This window comes from Portunus trituberculatus, chromosome 38 (assembly GCF_017591435.1).
Source record: "Portunus trituberculatus isolate SZX2019 chromosome 38, ASM1759143v1, whole genome shotgun sequence".
NCBI lineage: Eukaryota > Metazoa > Arthropoda > Malacostraca > Decapoda > Portunidae > Portunus > Portunus trituberculatus.
The window spans coordinates 32,937,618-32,954,709 of record NC_059292.1 but is presented as its reverse complement, the minus strand read 5'-3'; the positions used below and the strand labels follow the sequence as shown (position 1 = coordinate 32,954,709).

Genomic DNA, 17,092 nt, shown 5'->3' with positions numbered 1-17,092 from the left:
AGTTTCCTTTACCTTTCACAGCAAGCCGCAAGGCCGTGCCGTCCCTTGACCTCCGCTGTCCTACGTGAGGTCAGTGCAGTGTGAAGCAGCGAAGATAAACAAACATCAGCCTGCTTCGCTTTGTGTAGCAAGCTGCTCATTCCTCACATTTTCTGTCAAAATGATTGTTGACAGCGACTAGGAAGGAAATCTTATGCCTTAAGATTAACTAGGCAGAATATTAGAAAGGTAAGGGAATGTTATGCTTATTCTTGCACAAAGAGTAGATGCTTGGATACAAATATTTTTTGTCAGATAAAACATGAATTGCATTCCATGTATTGCATGTATGTGACAGTTAGGATTTTGGTTAGGTTGTCTGATATTTTTGATTTGTGTGCTTTTTCTGTTGTTATCGCTGTATCAACCAATACATCGTTTGTTATTATAGACCGCAGTGTCTACATTGACTGGAGCATTTCTAGCCCCCAATTTACATTGTTGGAAAATTAATAATGGATTTACTAATGGGAGGAATGAAAAACCCAGGGTTAGGAGGCTACAAGTTATTAGGTTAGCTTAGTTTAGCTTATGGGAAGGATCCTGCAACAGTGCATTTTATTTTAGCATGCTCAGAACATTTTTGAGTACCCTCTTGATATAAGGTTGAATCACAAACTATAAAAATGGCGTTGGTTAGGAAGTACAGTTTATTTAATGCATTTTCATTAAATGCACAATCCTCAGGAACATGGTCATGTGTTAAGTGAGTGAAGAGTGTAGTACTATAAAACACTTAATGTTGGGTCCCATAAAGTAAAATACTTTTTTACAAGTACAGAGTGTTAACTGTACATTTACCACATAAATTCATATATTTTAACTGTATACAACTATGCACTATTTCTAAGTCTTATATTGCAGCAGTCCTTACCAGATAATATTAATCTCTTGGATGGCAGGTATTAGGTACCATATATAGACTTTACTTCCCTCTCAGCAGTGCTTCATGTCAGATCTTTGCAGTGAAGTATATGTGAGTTAAGCAAAAAGAAAGAAAAAGACATTGCATCATCAGCAAACAAATTAATGTAGCTATTTAATCCTTTATGCATATAATTTATGTAGATCTGAAACAGGAAATCAATGCTCATACAAATCCCAGTGGTACTCTGTGTGTTATCTCACTCCAGCTTGAAATGTTATCTTTGGTTATTCTTCATTTGTCTGTCTTTCAGTTCCTCAAATAGTCTTGCATCCAACTTCATATTGTGCTTTTTAAGAAACCCCACAATTGATAGATTTACAAGAATAATAATCATCTACCACAATAGCAATAGAACAGCAAAAAAAAAAAAAAAAAAAGGAAACTTGAGATGAAGTTAGGAGAACCATAGAAACTCTATAAGGCATTTTGGAAATTAAAGCCTAGCATGTAATGGATATAGGGAAGAATGTCTCATAAATACCTATGCACGAAGGAAGTCCAACTTGATCAACTTTGATATGCATTGGCATGTGGACAGTTTCATTCATCAAATTGGAATTACAATCCACAAACAAAGAATAGCACTGTCCTTGGTCTTGGAAAGTGAAATATTAGTCATCAATAGTGCTGAGGGTTAGCTTAAGACAGCAATTTCTGATTCTGCTTCTGTATTCAGGTGGATGAAGTTGCCATTATTGTTTATTTTCTTTTTAAAAGGTCTTTAGATTTCAGAAAACAGACACCAAGTTATTTTTCCATGTGTTGTTCAGTGCCTTGAAATTGAACTCCTTCACTTGCATACCCAACTTGATCTTTCATAAAACTATTCCTTTTCTTTGCTTGTACGTACTTGAATTTTTCCTTTCCCTATCTTAGGGGCTGGTATTATTTTGTATTGCCTTTTACTTTTCACTATGTAAATTTATTGTAATATTTTCTGATACATTACAAAAGCTAGCCATACTGACACAGGCCTTGTGCACCTTGTCTGCCTTACCATGATTCTATGCCTTGCAAATATTTGAAAAGGTTCCATTTGGTTTCTTTTTTTCTGTACACAATGTGTCATAGATATGCTACACAAGAATGAGAATTTGTACACCAGTGGAGTGAGCAAGGGAGTTACCTGCTGATGGACACTACCCAGAGTTAGTGTGAGCTGGCAGCTATTATGACAAATGCTGCTAGTGACATTCATTAGGTATGTGCTTGTGCATTTGTATTTGTGTTGAGATATGTGATAATTGTAAAAGCAGCAGCAACATTTAGCATTGTTGTATATAGTAATAACTATAGTAATAGTACATTGATGATGGTAGTAATATACTGATTACATGTTAAAATGGCATGAATCCCCTGCTTAGGGAGAAGTAAGTGACTCTGATGATTAATGGTCAACAGTTCGAGGCAATAATGTGGAAATAGGAACAACTTCAGAAGTCAATTAATATATCATTGAATATTGCTCAAGTTATGTTTTAATGTTCAGGCATAATTTCCAATGACTGGTCTGGTTCTGGAAAAAAAAAAAAAAAAAAAAAAAACTGTCCTAAATTTACCTTGCACATTAAAGGTTAATTTATGTTCTTGCATGCTACATTTATTGGGTGGGTCACTATTAGTGGCAAACAGATTTACTATTGAATTTAATACAGTATGAACCCTCGCCAGCATGTACAGTACCAAGTCTTCCCATCCATTTACCCATAGCCATTGTGTGGGAACTTGTGTGAGTGTTGAAGTGTTTGATCTTAATAATTCAGACATTATATTGGTAGTATGATGGAGCTACACTATATTTTGCAATGGGTGTTAGAAATAGTTTAGAATGAAGGATTCTGGTAAAAATAGATTGGAGGATGTGGACCCATTCTGTGACCATTCAAGGCAAGACTTCACACCTTTGGATTACATCATAGCAGGGGTTGTTCTCAGCTAACACAGAATATTAGATCAATTAAAGAGCATCACATTGAGATTTGTAAACATATTGGTTAATGTCATGGTGCTTTGAAATGTTCAATATTTCATCATCAGTTAGTTTAAGTAAGGAAGTGTTCAGAGGTTGGCAGAAACCTTTTCAAACCTAAGTAATCTCTCTCTCTCTCTCTCTCTCTCTCTCTCTCTCTCTCTCTCTCTCTCTCTCTCTCTCTCTCTCTCTCTCCTGCATGTGAAGATATAGCCTATGTATATGCATTTATAAATTTATTTTCCTTATCTTAAAAACTGGTTACGTATCTGGTTCATATAAAGAAATTCTCCCCTCCCCCTGCTTCACATCAATGAAAGCTCTTCTGTTAGTAGCAGATGTGACGCAAAAACCGTGGCAGTGATGTGCTATGAGGTGACTGACAAAACTATCCCGCCGCCCTGTAGAGAGACCTCAGGGAACCTATTTGCCGGATGTGATGGCTGGGATAGGCGAGGTGTCTGTCTCCACCAAGGTCTGCAAAAGAGGGCTGGAATGAATCTTTGGGGTTATTTCATATCATAAGTTTTGACAAAGTATCAGAATCTGCTAAACACACACACACCTCGTGTGTTCACCTAGCAGCAAATAGGTATGGGATGTAACTCGAGGGGTTGTGGTCTCGCTTTTCCGGTGTGTGACGTGTGTGTTGGGGTCTCAGTCCTACCCGAACGAAGATCGGTCTATGAGCTCTGAGCTCGCTCCGTAATGGGGAAGACTGGCTGGATGACCAGTAGACGACCGTGGTGAATTACACACACACACACACACACACACATTTTAGGTACTACTCATATCGAACTAAAACGAAAAGGTTGAAATTTTAAGGGATATTTAGTTGTTTAATGAAGTAAGAAAGAAATGTAGTTTTCCTCTCAAGGTGAAGTTTGTACATGATGAAGGCAAGAGTGCTCATGATGGGTGCTCACCCCGTTAACGGCGAGGATAGCAATGGCAGGCCGTGCTGCGGTCATCTGGCGCGTCCTGGCAGTTTGCAGCAGACGAGCGTGGCGCAGGAGGGCGTCCCGCAACATGCCTCGTCCTTCGTCATGCTCCGCGCAAAGCTGTAGACCCATCCAACTCACACGGTGGTCACGTCCACACTGAAAGAAGGAAAAATGTACTGTACTGTGTTTGTTTCATGTGGAGCACAATTTGATTAAGTCACCAACCATCTCCCTAAATAACGGGGGCCATAGTGTTGACTTTGCTCCTAATGTCATCAGTATAAAATTAACATGATCGCTAGAAATAATGTGCATTTTCTTTTTGGAATACTGAAGTGTAATGTTCAATGACGTGAATTGGTGGAGAGCGTCCGCTTGAGTTACAGTTTAATGCTCAATGAATACTGGAATGTGATCAAAGTCCTGCCGCATTCATAATGTGTAAGACGAGAGGCCTGGCACCTGTTTGACTATGGAGAGGAGGGAGTCGAGCTGAGGTAGGCGTGGAGGCGGGGCAGTCAGGACGCAGCCCACGAGGTGCAAGGCTGCCTTCTGCTCCAGGGCTGCCTGCGCCGCGCACTGCACCACTTCCCATACTGTCTTCCTGTCGTCCGTCTGCAGGAGAACGCATTTAGTTAATCGAAAGCGGAACACTAAGGCTACTGTGCGCCTCAGTGCTGTATGCATCAGTAGTCCCACCATTCCTAAGTCCCTGCCTTCTTCGTTAGTCGGAATAACGGCCCAGGATACTTGAATGAATTCCTACCAAGATTGGAGGTCTCATAACATCATAACCTGGGAATCCCACAGATGCGCCTCTCTCCACAAAACTAAACATCAATTGCGGTTTTCCTTAAAAACTCGGGCGTAAAGTAAAGAGAGAGTTCTGATAGACAGGGGTGGATGGCTGCCGCCCTCTCGAAGGTGTTAGCTGCAAAGGTTCTCACTGACCAGCGGGTGAAGGGGCAGGAACAGGATGGGAAGGTTGGGTGGTTGCTGCAGATGTGTGAGAAGTTGCAGCAGGTGCTGGCCGCTGCCTGGCTGCTCCTCATCCACCATCACGGCGAGGCGTGTTTCTTCACCGTGGCGTCCTGAGGTCACCTGTGGCTAACAACATTAAATCTTTATTGGCGTCTCTTAATATGTGCACAGACGTTTCCTGGATTAAATTAAAGAAATACGAAAATTTTTACTCATAGATAAATCAGTGGTATGCTATTTTAACATTCTAAATGAACCACTCCCTCCGTGCATCACCATAACGCTGGAAAGTGTGTGTGCTTGCCTGGGTCTGGCTGGTTGCGAAGGTTTCCTGCACAGCTGCAGGCTGTTCTTCCTCCTGCAAGGAACGCTCTACTCTTGTTTCATCCTCATGATGGTGAGAGAGGCGCGGCGTGGGCGTGGTGGTGGAAGCGTGGGGCAGCAGGCGACTACACTTGTACTCCTGAAGGCAGTGGTCGTAGCAACACCCGTGGTCGTCCGGGCACTGGTAGTCAAATATACAGCTGCGCTGCACAGTGAGAAAGAAATCAAAGTCTTGTATTGCGTAGAACTTACTGTGTGTGTGTAATTCACCTCGGTCGTCTGCTGGTCACCCAGCCAACCTTTCCCATTACGGAGCGAGCTCAGAGCTCATAGACCGATCTTCGGGTAGGACTGAGACCACAACACACTCCACACACCGGGCTCAGAGCTCATTATTTCCGATCTTCGGATAGGCCTGAGACCAGGCACACACCACACACCGGGACAACAAGGTCACAACTCGATTTACATCCCTTACCAACTCACTGCTAGGTGAACAGGGGCTACACGTGAAAGGAGACACACCCAAATATCTCTACCCGGCCGGGGAATCGAACCCCGGTCCTCTGCCGTGTGAAGCTGTGTGTGTGTGTGTGTGTGTGTGTGTGTGTGTGTGTGTGTGTGTGTCTGTGTGTGTGTTTGTGTAATTCACCTCGGTCTTCTGCTGTTCATCCAGCCAGTCTTCCCTATTACGGATCAAGCTCAGAGCTCATAGACCGATCTTCGGGTAGGACTGAGACCACATCACACACGACACACACCGGGAAAGCGAGGCCACAACCCCTCGAGTTACATCCCGTACCCATTTACTGCTAGGTGAGCACGGGCCACACATTAAGAGGCTTGCCCATTTGCCTCGCCGCTTACCGGGACTCGAACACGGTCCTCTCGATTGTGAGTCGAGCGTGCTAACCACTATACTACGCGGGGTGTGTATTTACCTAGTTGTATTTACCTAGTTGTAGTTTTACAGGGCCTGGGCTTTATGCTCGTGTGGTCCCGTCTCCATATCTACACTTATCCAATTTTTTTTTTAAACTATGTACACTCTTTGCTGATATCACTTCCTCACTCAAACTGTTCCAAGTCTCAACACATCTTTGCGGGAAACTAAATTTTTTAACATCTCTCAGACATCGTCCCTTCCTTAGTTTCTTACTATGCGATCTTGTGCTTCTAAAGTCATATTCTTCTCTCAGGATCAGTTTCTCATTATCCACTTCATCCATTCCGTTAATCAATTTATAAACTTGTATCAGATCCCCTCTCTCTCTTCTCTGCTCCAAGGTTGGTAGATCCATTGCCTTTAGTCTCTCCTCATATGCCATCCCTTTAAATTCTGGAACCATTCTTGTAGCCATTTTTTGTAGTCTCTCTCTCTCTCTCTCTCTCTCTCTCTCTCTCTCTCTCTCTCTCTCTCTCTCTCTCTCTCTCTCTCTCTCTCTCTCTCTCTCTCTCTCTCTCTCTCTGTGTGTGTGTGTGTGTGTGTGTGTGTGTGTGTGTGTGGGTTGAGTGAGTGAGTGATGCACCCCGCTTCTCGTCTCAGTATGAGGGTGAGGTGGGCAGCGCCGTGGCGGCCAGACAGCATGCGTTCCTGCATATATTCACTTTATGGGGACTTTTAACTTTTCACTAAGGTCTCGGCGAGGTGCAAGGTGCAGCTCATGACTGGCTCTAGATAGCCACTTACCTGGGGCTGACAAGCAAGTGAAGAAAGGTTCTCTGGACCTCCTGGTGACGGTGTCTGACCAGTGATAGGGAAAGTACTGTGTTAGCCGCTCACCTTCGTGCGTGGTGTGCTTTGCGGAGAATGTGTGTAGAGTGGTGGGTAGGTGTTGGTGACTATGCCTGACCAGTGAGAGGGGAACCGTTGTGCTGCGTCTCACCTGATTAGTGTTGTTGGCGGCGGGCGTTGTGCAGGGGTAGGTCTGAGGTGGACACGTGCCCCGGGACGCTAGCGTGGTGGGGGTCTGCGTGGTGGCTGTCAGATGAAACGCTTGTAAGCTTTTGACAACTTGAGGTTTCTTCATGCATGAGAAGCTTTTGTGTGCTTCTGTCTCAATTTGTTGCAACTTAGTACGTGAACTTTACTTGTGTTTGTTGCTTGATTTACTGGACCACGAAGAACTTACTTGTGTCGCAGCAGTAATGCATCTTGTGCTCGTCCATGCAGATTCTGTTGCACCTGAGAGACAGAAGAAGAGAAAGAGAGAGATGAATGTCGCGACACAGTATAAACCTGGAACATTACACATGTGAATAATACACCAATATAGTTACGATTTGCAATATAAGTTCAGTATTTTATTGCTGAAAACTTGTTTGATAAAATACAAAATAAATGAAAAAGTCTCACACACACACACACACACACACACACACACACACACACACACACACACACACACACACACACACACACACACAGGCTAAAGTGAGCGATGGAGGGAGGGAGGGAGGAACGATGACCATGTTTACCTCGAAGTATGAAATCTGTGGCGCTTTTCGTTTCAGAAAATCTTGCATCATGGATATCATTGACAATCTCCACTGCCTTTTAACTCTTAAGCTCTTTACTCCATGCATTTCTTGGTCACTCATCCCACAGCCGCTGCCTTCTCCCTCCTTCCACTCCCTCCCCACATCCCACTTACCCTCTCTTCGCGTAGGCTTCTGTCACTGTCGGGAAGGTAGGGTACCAGGTCACTGTCGGCATCACGGGGCTGTAGGGCGGGGGGCTGTTTGGTGGCCACCTGGTGGGTATGGCTGTCCTCGTGGGCATGATAGGAATGTATGTAGGTGTGGGTGTCCTCGTGGGCATGATAGGAGTGTAGGGTGGTCTCGTGGGTATAGGTGTCCTAGTGGGCATGATAGGAGTGTAGGGTGGCCATCTAGTAGGTATAGGTGTCCTCGTGGGCATGATAGGAGTGTATGGTGGTCTCGTGGGTATAGGTGTCCTAGTGGGCATGATAGGAGTGTAGGGTGGCCATCTAGTAGGTATAGGTGTCCTCGTGGGCATGATAGGAGTGTAGGGTGGTCTCTCGGGTATAGGTGTTCTCGTGGGCATGATGGGTGTGTATGGTGGCCTCGTGGGTATAGGTGTCCTCGTGGGGATGATAGGAGTGTAGGGTGGCCATCTAGTGGGAATAGGTGTCCTCGTGGGCATAATGGGTCTGTAGGTTGGTCTCGTGGTGGCTATGGGTGGTCTCGTGGGCATTATGGGTCTGTAGGTTGGTCTCGTAGTGGCTATGGGTGGTCTTGTGGGCATAATGGGTCTGTAAGTTGGTCTCGTGGTGGCTATGGTTGGTCTCGTAGGCATAATGGGTCTGTAAGTTGGTCTCGTGGTGGCTATGGGTGGTCTTGTGGGCATAATAGGTCTGTAGGTTGGTCTTGTGGTGGCTATGGGTGGTCTCGTGGGCATAATGGGTCTGTAAGTTGGTCTTGTGGGCATGATAGGTCTGTAGGTTGGTCTTGTGGTGGCTATGGGTGGTCTCGTGGGCATAATGGGTCTGTAAGTTGGTCTCGTAGTCGGTCTAGGTGGTCTCGTAGGCATGATAGGTCTGTAGGTTGGTCTCGTAGTGGCTATGGGTGGTCTGGTGGGCATAATGGGTCTGTAGGTTGGTCTTGTAGTGGCTATGGGTGGTCTAGTAGGCATAATGGGTCTGTAGGTTGGTCTTGTAGTGGCTATGGGTGGTCTAGTAGGCATAATGGGTCTGTAGGTTGGTCTCGTAGTCGGTCTGGGTGGTCTCGTGGGCATGATGGGTATGTAAGTTGGCCCGGGTGTGTAGGGCGGCCTGGTGAAGGGGGGAAGAGTGGGGATGTAGGTGGGCCAGGTGGTGGGCTTCGTGGTGGTGGGTACAGTTGATATTGGCCATGATGGCCAGCAGGGGTTGTAGCAAGGGTCATGGTAATAGTTGTTGCACCAGGGCCACGAGTTGTAACCTCCATGATGATGGCCCCCATGATGGCCAAAGCATCTTCTCGTTCGATTATTGTGGCCGTGGGTGACCGTAAGAGCAGTGGAGTTGTGGACGGGCGAGGCGGCAGCCCACGGTGCCAGCACCAGGGCCAGACACAGCACCTGAGGGGAACAGCCAGCTAGGTGATAGGTTTACTGGATAATTTCATGAAGGCAGTTGCCTCCTCCTCCACATCCTCCTTCTCCAGGGAGCAGCCTGGACGTGTGGAATATGTGGGTTATTGAATGGTAACATTCCTCGTCTCTTACACATTAACTTCCAGTTGTAAATTCCGGTATTTTTTGTAATGATCTTCGTGGATGTATAATTCTTATTACATTTTTGGGTTGTTTCATAACTGATATAGTTGTTTCAAGGAAAGCAAAGCTAAGCGTCATTACAATTGTGTCTTAATTAGATTTGTGTTTGTCACTTCCCTACTGATTCCCTGGCCACTACTGCGGCTCACCTTGACCGTCTTGGCCCGTGACGTGAAGCAGCCTTGTCCTACAGCAGGTGCTGCATCAGACAGCGGGATGGGATGGGAGCAGAACCTGAATGTGTCACTTGTATTGAGAGCGACTGTTTCACGTCACGATGGTGTAAGGCAGGCCTGCCTAGTGAGGCTGTGAACGTACAGTGTAACACTAGCTATGTTTGTCACTGGAACCATGCACTGTCCTCTCGCCGTGATAAGGTACAGAGTGTTCCTCCAAAGCATCGATCACTGTGTAGCCATGAATGTAATAATGGAATCACTGACAGGCGAGCGTAATCTCTGAAAAGATGCTGTGTAATGCTTACGACGAAGACCATGTCGAGGCGAGGCGCAGGAAGGAGTGTGTACCTCTTGCAGTGTGCTGCTGTTCTGTTAGACTGCTGAACTTCACCTACCGTGGTCTTTGCCTGCCCGCTGGCCCTGCCTGCGCATGCGTTAAACTGACTCACGTTTTGAGAAACAAACTATGCTTTCCTGCTGGAGATCCGTGTGGGAGGATGTGGAAAAAGAGATGTGTTTACAGCTTGTGCAGCCATTGCCATTACGTTCAAACAGTCATATAAGCAGTCTGCTTTAAGCAAACTCGTCTGGATAGAAGTTCGGTATATTGTTGAACTTGGGTATCTGGTAACTTGCTTATAGCGTACTTAAAGAACACACACATACACACCGCGGTATTGGTTAGCACGCTCGGCTCACAACCGAGAGGTTCCGGGTTCGAGTCCCGGAAAGTGGCAAGGCAAGTGGGTAAGCCTCTTAATGTGTAGCCCCTGTTCACCTAGCAGTAAATAGGTACAGGATGTAACTCGAGGGATTGTGGCCTCGCTTTCCCGGTGTGTGGAGTGTGGTGTGGTCTCAGTCCCACCCGAAGATCGGTCTATGAGCTCTGAGCTCGCTCCGTAATGGGAAAGATTGGCTGGGTGACCAGCAGACGACCGAGGTGAATTACACACGTATACTGAAATGTATATTTTTCCGGTCGACCGCTAGCGTGGCACAGCTGCTCTTTGTTTATCCTTGTAAAGTTCCCACACCGGTGCCGGCGCCACCAGACCGCCTCTCTACTTGCAAGCCCTCCAGTTTATTTACTAAAACTCACCGCTAATTATAACATAAGAAATATTTTTCTCTTTCGCTCAGCTTCCCAAAACAAACGTATGTTGTACGAGGGTTGGCTGTGTACTACTATGTACGCACTCAACCCTCACTCACATGGAGGGATGAGCGTCGCCGCTGGCAAAACGAGAGGCGGAACCGAATTTGTTAGTATACTTTCGATGGTCTCATATTACTCCTTAGAAGAGAGAGAGAGAGAGAGAGAGAGAGAGAGAGAGAGAGAGAGAGAGAGAGAGAGAGAGAGAGAGAGAGAGCGTTTGGAAGTATACAACATAAAAAAAAGATAATAACATTTTGCCTGTATTTATTAAATACATGAGAATAATTTTACTTTCATAGAGTAAACAGTCGTGTTCATCACACATGTCTAGGAACAGGTGGGCGACGCTTCCCGCCCTTCACACACTGTCTACAACTCACTGACACTACAGGTAAACATCGTGTATAAGCTCATTATAAGGACAGTTATTAGTACAAGATGCTTTTTCCTTCTGAATTTGGAAGTCACCTACGTCTTTCACTGTGTATGTGTGTGTGTGTGTGTGTTCCATCAGCCGTTAAAAAAGGAGAAACCTGACAGATGCTTGGGGGTCTGGTCAGCGAGTTCTACAGATGAGGGATATAGACTGCAGTGCACATATAGCTGCCGGTGCAAGGGTCCGAGCAGCACTTGTAGGAGGCGCGGCACTGGCTGTCCGTCACACACAGCTCCTGATGGGCGAGGAGAGAAGGGTGAAAGGAAAGGAAAATGGAGTTGGTTGTTAATGGTTGTCGTGTAAACATCTCAAGAAACTGGTGTCAAGTTCCTGGGGGACATACTTTTAAGAGTAAGCAAATGTTGAGTAGTGATGGTGATGGTGATGATGATGTGGTTGTACTGGTGGTTGTGGAGGTGGTGATAATATGGCGTTAGTAGTGATAATAGTGTAGTGATAATGTGTGGTAAACAAGCTCAGGAATTTGGTGGGTGAAAGGAACCTGATAGGAGTGGGAACAGCGGCGGGAACAGAGAGAAGCTTGTTTTCAGCTGAGAGGAAGTAGAAATAAATGATAAATAATGACATTCTTCTTGTTATTTACACAAATACACACCTTCGAGGGTGGAGGATCACGGCGGCGATCACCGGGAGACTGTTTTGGGCAGGATGCAGACTGGGAGGGACATTTACCTTAGAATATTAAATAAACCAATAAATAATCGAAATAATGATAATAATGATACTATACATATATGCATCACCTTCACTGGTTAAACAGTGCCAGCAGGTCTGTATTTTTATCACGATGTGTTTGCTGTGCAGTTGTGATATCTCTAAATATGATTGCTCTACGGTATAACTTCGTGGCCTCACCTGTACGACGTCCCTTCTCGGTGAGACATGGCGTGCTGCACCTGCAAAGGAGAAGGAAGAGACATTGTAATTTTTTTTTTTTTTTCTTTTGCTGCACAGGACAGTTTGCTGTGGCCGGCGCACTCGTCAGGAAGAATGAAGACAGCAGTAGTTAGCATGGATCGCAAGACAAGACCTGCAACCAATAGTAGGTGAAATTTGGTATTTTGTACTTTCAAAATGTGCGTCGTACATCTCGTACTGCTTCCTTCCTTATTAACACTACTTTGTACTAATACTCACCCTTCAGTCGTTACTTTATCATCGTTATTGAGTAAAACTGTAACGAATTGATTAAATCTGCCAATGTAACATTTTTCTTATTAGGGAAATTATGAAACTCTTACTTTGAATAAGATGTTGATACTGGTGGTTTGCTGTTAAGGGGCAGCCCACTTGTCTCTTCGGTATTCTCCGTCGCAGCACTTCTCTTGGGCCGCAGTAGCGTGGCGTCGGTAGTGTTGCGTGGCCTTGGCGTGCGTTGCAAGGGTGCGGTAGAGGTCGTCGTTTGGTCCAATGTGGGTGCACGTAGGAACGTCTTGGGGTGCCTTTTTGGAGGTGCAAGTGCAGGTTGTGGTTTGGTTGTATTCCTTAGCCGCTCAGGCGGAGGCGGAGTACCTCGTGGCCTTCGTGTTGGCCAGACAAGGAGTGTGCCGTCTTTGCCTCCTGGTTTCCTTGTTGGCCACGCTGGAGTAACAGTGGTTAGTTTTCGCGGTCTGGTTGGCCACGCTGGGGCTGCAATGAAGTTTTTATCTTGACCTTGCTTAATTGGCTTCGTCGGCCATGATGGAGTGGTTGGGGATGCTTTATTTGTCATCTCAGTCGGCCATAATATGATCAGCGGGTTGGGTGGCGGCTTCACTGTCGGCCACCTCGAGGAGATGGCAGGCGGGCTAGCTGAGGGAGGAGGGATGGGCCATCTAGGAGTGATGGCTGAAGGATCACTGGTTGGTTTCAAGGAAGCTACGGAGGATTCCGTCGGCCACACCTGCTCTAATGGTGTTCTGGTGGTCGAGTGATGGGTCTTGGAAGCCTTTTTGGTGGGCCATGCTACTATTGAAGGTGGCCTGGTGGTGGTGGGTCGACCGGTGGACCACACAGAGGGAAGAGTGCTCTTTTGTGTCCTGCTAGTTGGCCATATCAAGGCCCCCGGACTGGGAGTGGTGGTTGTGGTGGTAGACATGGGTGTGGGTGTGGATGTTGGAACCGTGGGGGGAAAGCGAGGATAGAAAGAATAGGGAGGGTAATAGAACTGCCATTGGTAAAAATAAGGGGGGCGATGAGAGGGCTGTGAAGTATTTGAATATGGATAATAGCGTGGCGCCACGTAACCAAGGTTTGAGGGATAGCCATATGGGTAAGGATAAACTGGATGTGAAGGATGCTCTGGGGATGAAGACCGATCTGAGGAAGAAGAATACGAGGGGGCTGAGGGGAAGCTGCGGGACGGGGGATAAGTGACGAGGTTATTGGGAGCCACACGGTAAGGGGGTGATGAAGGGTTGGTAGGGGGGAGAGGTAAACGTCGGGGTGGTGGTGTAGGGCGGAGTGGTGGTAAGGGCCGGCTTGGGCGTGAGGTGAAGTTGGGGTTATTTGGTGGGGGTGTGTATTTTGGAGGCAGAGGTACGGGACGGAGCGGAGAAGGGGGATAGGAGGGCCGAGGTCGCTGTGAAGTCGGAGTCCGTGGATAGTTTAGGGGCGGAGGAAAGGTAACCCACGGGTACCGGAGATGACCTCGTGTGTCGTTCGTTCGTGTGTAGGGCGGCTTTCCCAGCAGTACCATCAGCATAAACGTTACCGTCCCCCTCACTGCGTTAGGCCTCTGAAAATAACGTAAACAGTGAAGAGAAACTGTTTTAGATGCGATGAATCATTAGCCCTGTTTGCCTTGGAGAAAAAAGAAAAAAAAAGAGAGAGACTGCTGAAAGGGTGTGTGTGGGTGGTTTCCCTCTTGATCCACCGGGAGATTATAATTGCTAGCGTGGGAAGTCTATAAATAAGGATGAAGCAAGTACTCCTTTTCCTCTCCAGTCTGTTGTTGTAGTGACGTGGACAGAACTTAAACATCCCTCAGCATCTCAAAAATCACTGCTGTCACAAGAACTTGTAGTATACCACAAACGTCATCACAGCCACAGTCACAGCTGTTACTACCAGTGCCATTACCAATGCCATTGTTAGAGATCATCACTCACCGCCACTATCATCATTGTGATTATTGCCAACCACCATCACTTTAAGTAAGAAAAATAAATAAAGACCGCAACACAACAGCTCAATCCACAAGAACACTTGGGTCGGCGGCCATAATATCCACACAGAAGATAATGAATATAGTAATCACCCAGTTGTAAAATTTTGCATGACGTGGCGTGGGATTTATTTCGACAACCTAAGTGGCTGCATCCCCCTGTGTGTGGGTATCGATATACTCACACCCACAAGCAGCATGGTGTCAGGAGGGTGGACGGCGCCGGCCGGGCGTCACCGTCTGGTTAGAATGGATGCACTTCACGGCTCAGGCAGCTGTATCACTGATTTCCTCTGACTCAAATGACTGAGAATGAATTTAATGTTTTTTTTTCGTAGTTGAGAAGAGTCGAAAGATGACGATCCTCGATAACAGTAAGAGGCGCGGCGAGGCCTCGTGGGCATGTGGCCCTGTGACAGCGCTGAGCTGGTTTGACATTCCCTCGTGAACATATCTGCGCAGGCGCGACGCCTTCCATTTAGCTGTGCGGCGCTCTAGTCCCGTAGAAGTGTGTGTGTGTGTGTGTGTGTGTGTGTGTGTGTGTGTGTGTGTGTACCAGTTTTATGATATTTTTGTCTTTTATTGTAGCCTATACCAAACCGGTGATTAAAACCACATATATCTGTAGGCGTAATTATGCAACAGTACGATATCCCTTGTATTTAGAGTATATATATATATATATATATATATATATATATATATATATATATATATATATATATATATATATATATATATATATAACGTCTTTATAGTTTCCAGATTTTTCATCATACTTTCCATTTTGTTTCACTTTAGGAATTTTTATTCCTTTTATGTTACAAGTTTATTATGCTCTCTGAGTTGCTTATAAACTGATGTGTGATTAGTGATCTTCCTACCTCCAGAGGCTCCAACTGGTCAGTAGGCCTGTGTCAAGAATCGCGGCGTCTCTCTCTCTCTCTCTCTGTTACATGACTTTTTCGAACTCCATTTCTCCTTTTCCCTTATTCTCTTTTTATCTCTCTCTCCTCTTGGAAAAAAAAATGTTTGATAAAATGAGGCGGATGAAAGGAATGTGGAGTGAAAAGGCGAGGGAGGACTGGAGGAGAATGAAAAGGCTGAGTGGGGCTGGACAGGAATGAAGGGGAAAGAGAACTAGAAATCCCTCCAGCATCTCCTTACCATCCAGGCATCATGTCATTGGAGGTTAAGAGCGGAGTTACTTTGCCCAGTTTCAGTAGGCCTTGTAAACATTTTTGGCGAATAAAAGAAAAAAAAAAAAAGTAAATTTTTAAGTAAGGAAGATTGTAACTAGTTCTTCATGCTTTTCATTACAAACTTTTCCTTTTTTAATATTTGGTCCTGTTGGATATACTTAACAAGTTTGTGGTCACACTTGATTCAGACCTTGTTAATTATTTGGCAATTTTTTTAAATTGCCATAATTTTCAAATAACTAGTTTTTCATGTTTTCATGACAAGTTCCTCCTCCTCTTATTTCTATAAAAAAAAATACTGATGGTTACACTTTTGATAATTAATATAAAACTTTCTTTGATCTTTAAAGCTCTTTTTTTTTTTTTATCTTAAATCTTAACATTTCAGATTTACCCCCAGTTCAGGCATCTTACCTGCCCATGGCCACACAATTCAGGGATTTGACCAGCTCTGCTTATAGTATAGGCTCTGGGGGGGGTGTCTGTGTACATTTCTCTTTTACAGCTAAACCATGCATTTTCCTCTTCCATATGATGAGGACTTTCAAAAAAGGTTGGGTAGAACTTTCGCACCTGGTACGTTTTCTCTGCAGAGCTCAGTATGCAATTATACCTTGGCTTAATTTGGCCGAAATGCTGGAATTCAGGTTTGGCTTAATAACCATCGAGGAAATAGTCTTAGAGTAAAAAATCCTTTTTATTTATCATGTTGAGATATAGCAGACACTTTTATAACATGTTTCAATGGCACTGACATGATTTTTCGACCAAAATGATGCATTTTTGGCGATTTTCTGATGAAAATTCACTTTCAGTTTGAAAGTCACGAAAGGTTTGCAAGCTTCCTGAGTCACTAACATCAAATGTAGAGAAGCCAAACTTGGTGAAAAACATCCTTATGGGGTCCTCTCATCATTAACATTACCATTCTTTGATTTCTATGATTCACTGTCTGTTTGAATGTCACGACGGAGACATCATTTGACGGAGGATCCCTAGCACAAGCCACAATCAGGTGGATTTTGACATGGTATCTCTGTATTCCTTTTAGAATGGATTTTTACATGAAAGTGGTAACGCTGTTTTGCAATGACAGAAATTAACACATCTGGTCTCGGCAGCTCTACAAAGGCATGTGGCCCTGGCACATGCTGTACAGGAGCATACAACTGTCCAATGGGGCTCCAGGCTCTTCCACGAGGTTTCAGGCACTAAATGGTCCTTTTCACACTTGTACCCAAAATCTTCTGCCATCAGTGAGATTGTGTGTTCATTACCCATTTCCAAGGCATGGATAATGCTATAGGCATTGTAGTAGCTACGTTTGATATGTGGAAGGAGTCCTTGGCTGGTGGGGGGCAGATTGTGATGTGAAGTCCCTTTAGTGTGATGGAAAACCTCTTCCGCATGGCAGAGAAATTCTTGGCCTTACTTACTGGTCTGAACACTTTGACCAAATACTGTTCTGCATCTCTGATGGTAGGTT

General features: G+C 45.1%; 2 protein-coding genes and 1 long non-coding RNA gene across 4 annotated transcripts; 1 reads left to right on the top strand and 2 right to left on the bottom strand.

Annotated features, from left to right (window-relative positions):
- Positions 1-27: 27 nt before the first annotated feature.
- LOC123514604 lies at positions 28-16,219 on the top strand. The gene is made up of 4 exons (XR_006677644.1): positions 28-228; positions 2,039-2,168; positions 12,214-12,301; positions 15,995-16,219. It is a non-coding gene; the product is annotated as an uncharacterized LOC123514604 (long non-coding RNA).
- LOC123514600 (mucin-2-like) lies at positions 675-10,014 on the bottom strand. 2 transcript variants are annotated; one of them, XM_045272568.1, is made up of 9 exons: positions 9,952-10,014; positions 7,843-9,269; positions 7,321-7,373; positions 7,075-7,169; positions 5,169-5,393; positions 4,835-4,990; positions 4,346-4,498; positions 3,866-4,039; positions 675-3,413 (listed from the first exon to the last, which is right to left on the bottom strand). In XM_045272568.1, the coding sequence occupies exons 1-9, from the start codon at positions 9,961-9,963 to the stop codon at positions 3,360-3,362; spliced, it is 2,349 nt and encodes a 782-aa protein (XP_045128503.1). In that variant the 5' UTR covers positions 9,964-10,014; the 3' UTR covers positions 675-3,359. The 2 variants fall into 2 exon arrangements, with proteins under 2 accessions (XP_045128503.1, XP_045128504.1); XM_045272569.1 differs by having other exon boundaries at positions 4,835-4,984.
- Positions 11,052-14,806, bottom strand: LOC123514601 (proline-rich extensin-like protein EPR1). The gene is made up of 5 exons (XM_045272570.1): positions 14,590-14,806; positions 12,501-13,975; positions 12,115-12,155; positions 11,855-11,931; positions 11,052-11,473 (listed from the first exon to the last, which is right to left on the bottom strand). Exons 1-5 carry the CDS (start codon positions 14,602-14,604, stop codon positions 11,369-11,371), a joined length of 1,713 nt encoding a protein of 570 aa, XP_045128505.1. The 5' UTR covers positions 14,605-14,806; the 3' UTR covers positions 11,052-11,368.
- Positions 16,220-17,092: the final 873 nt, after the last annotated feature.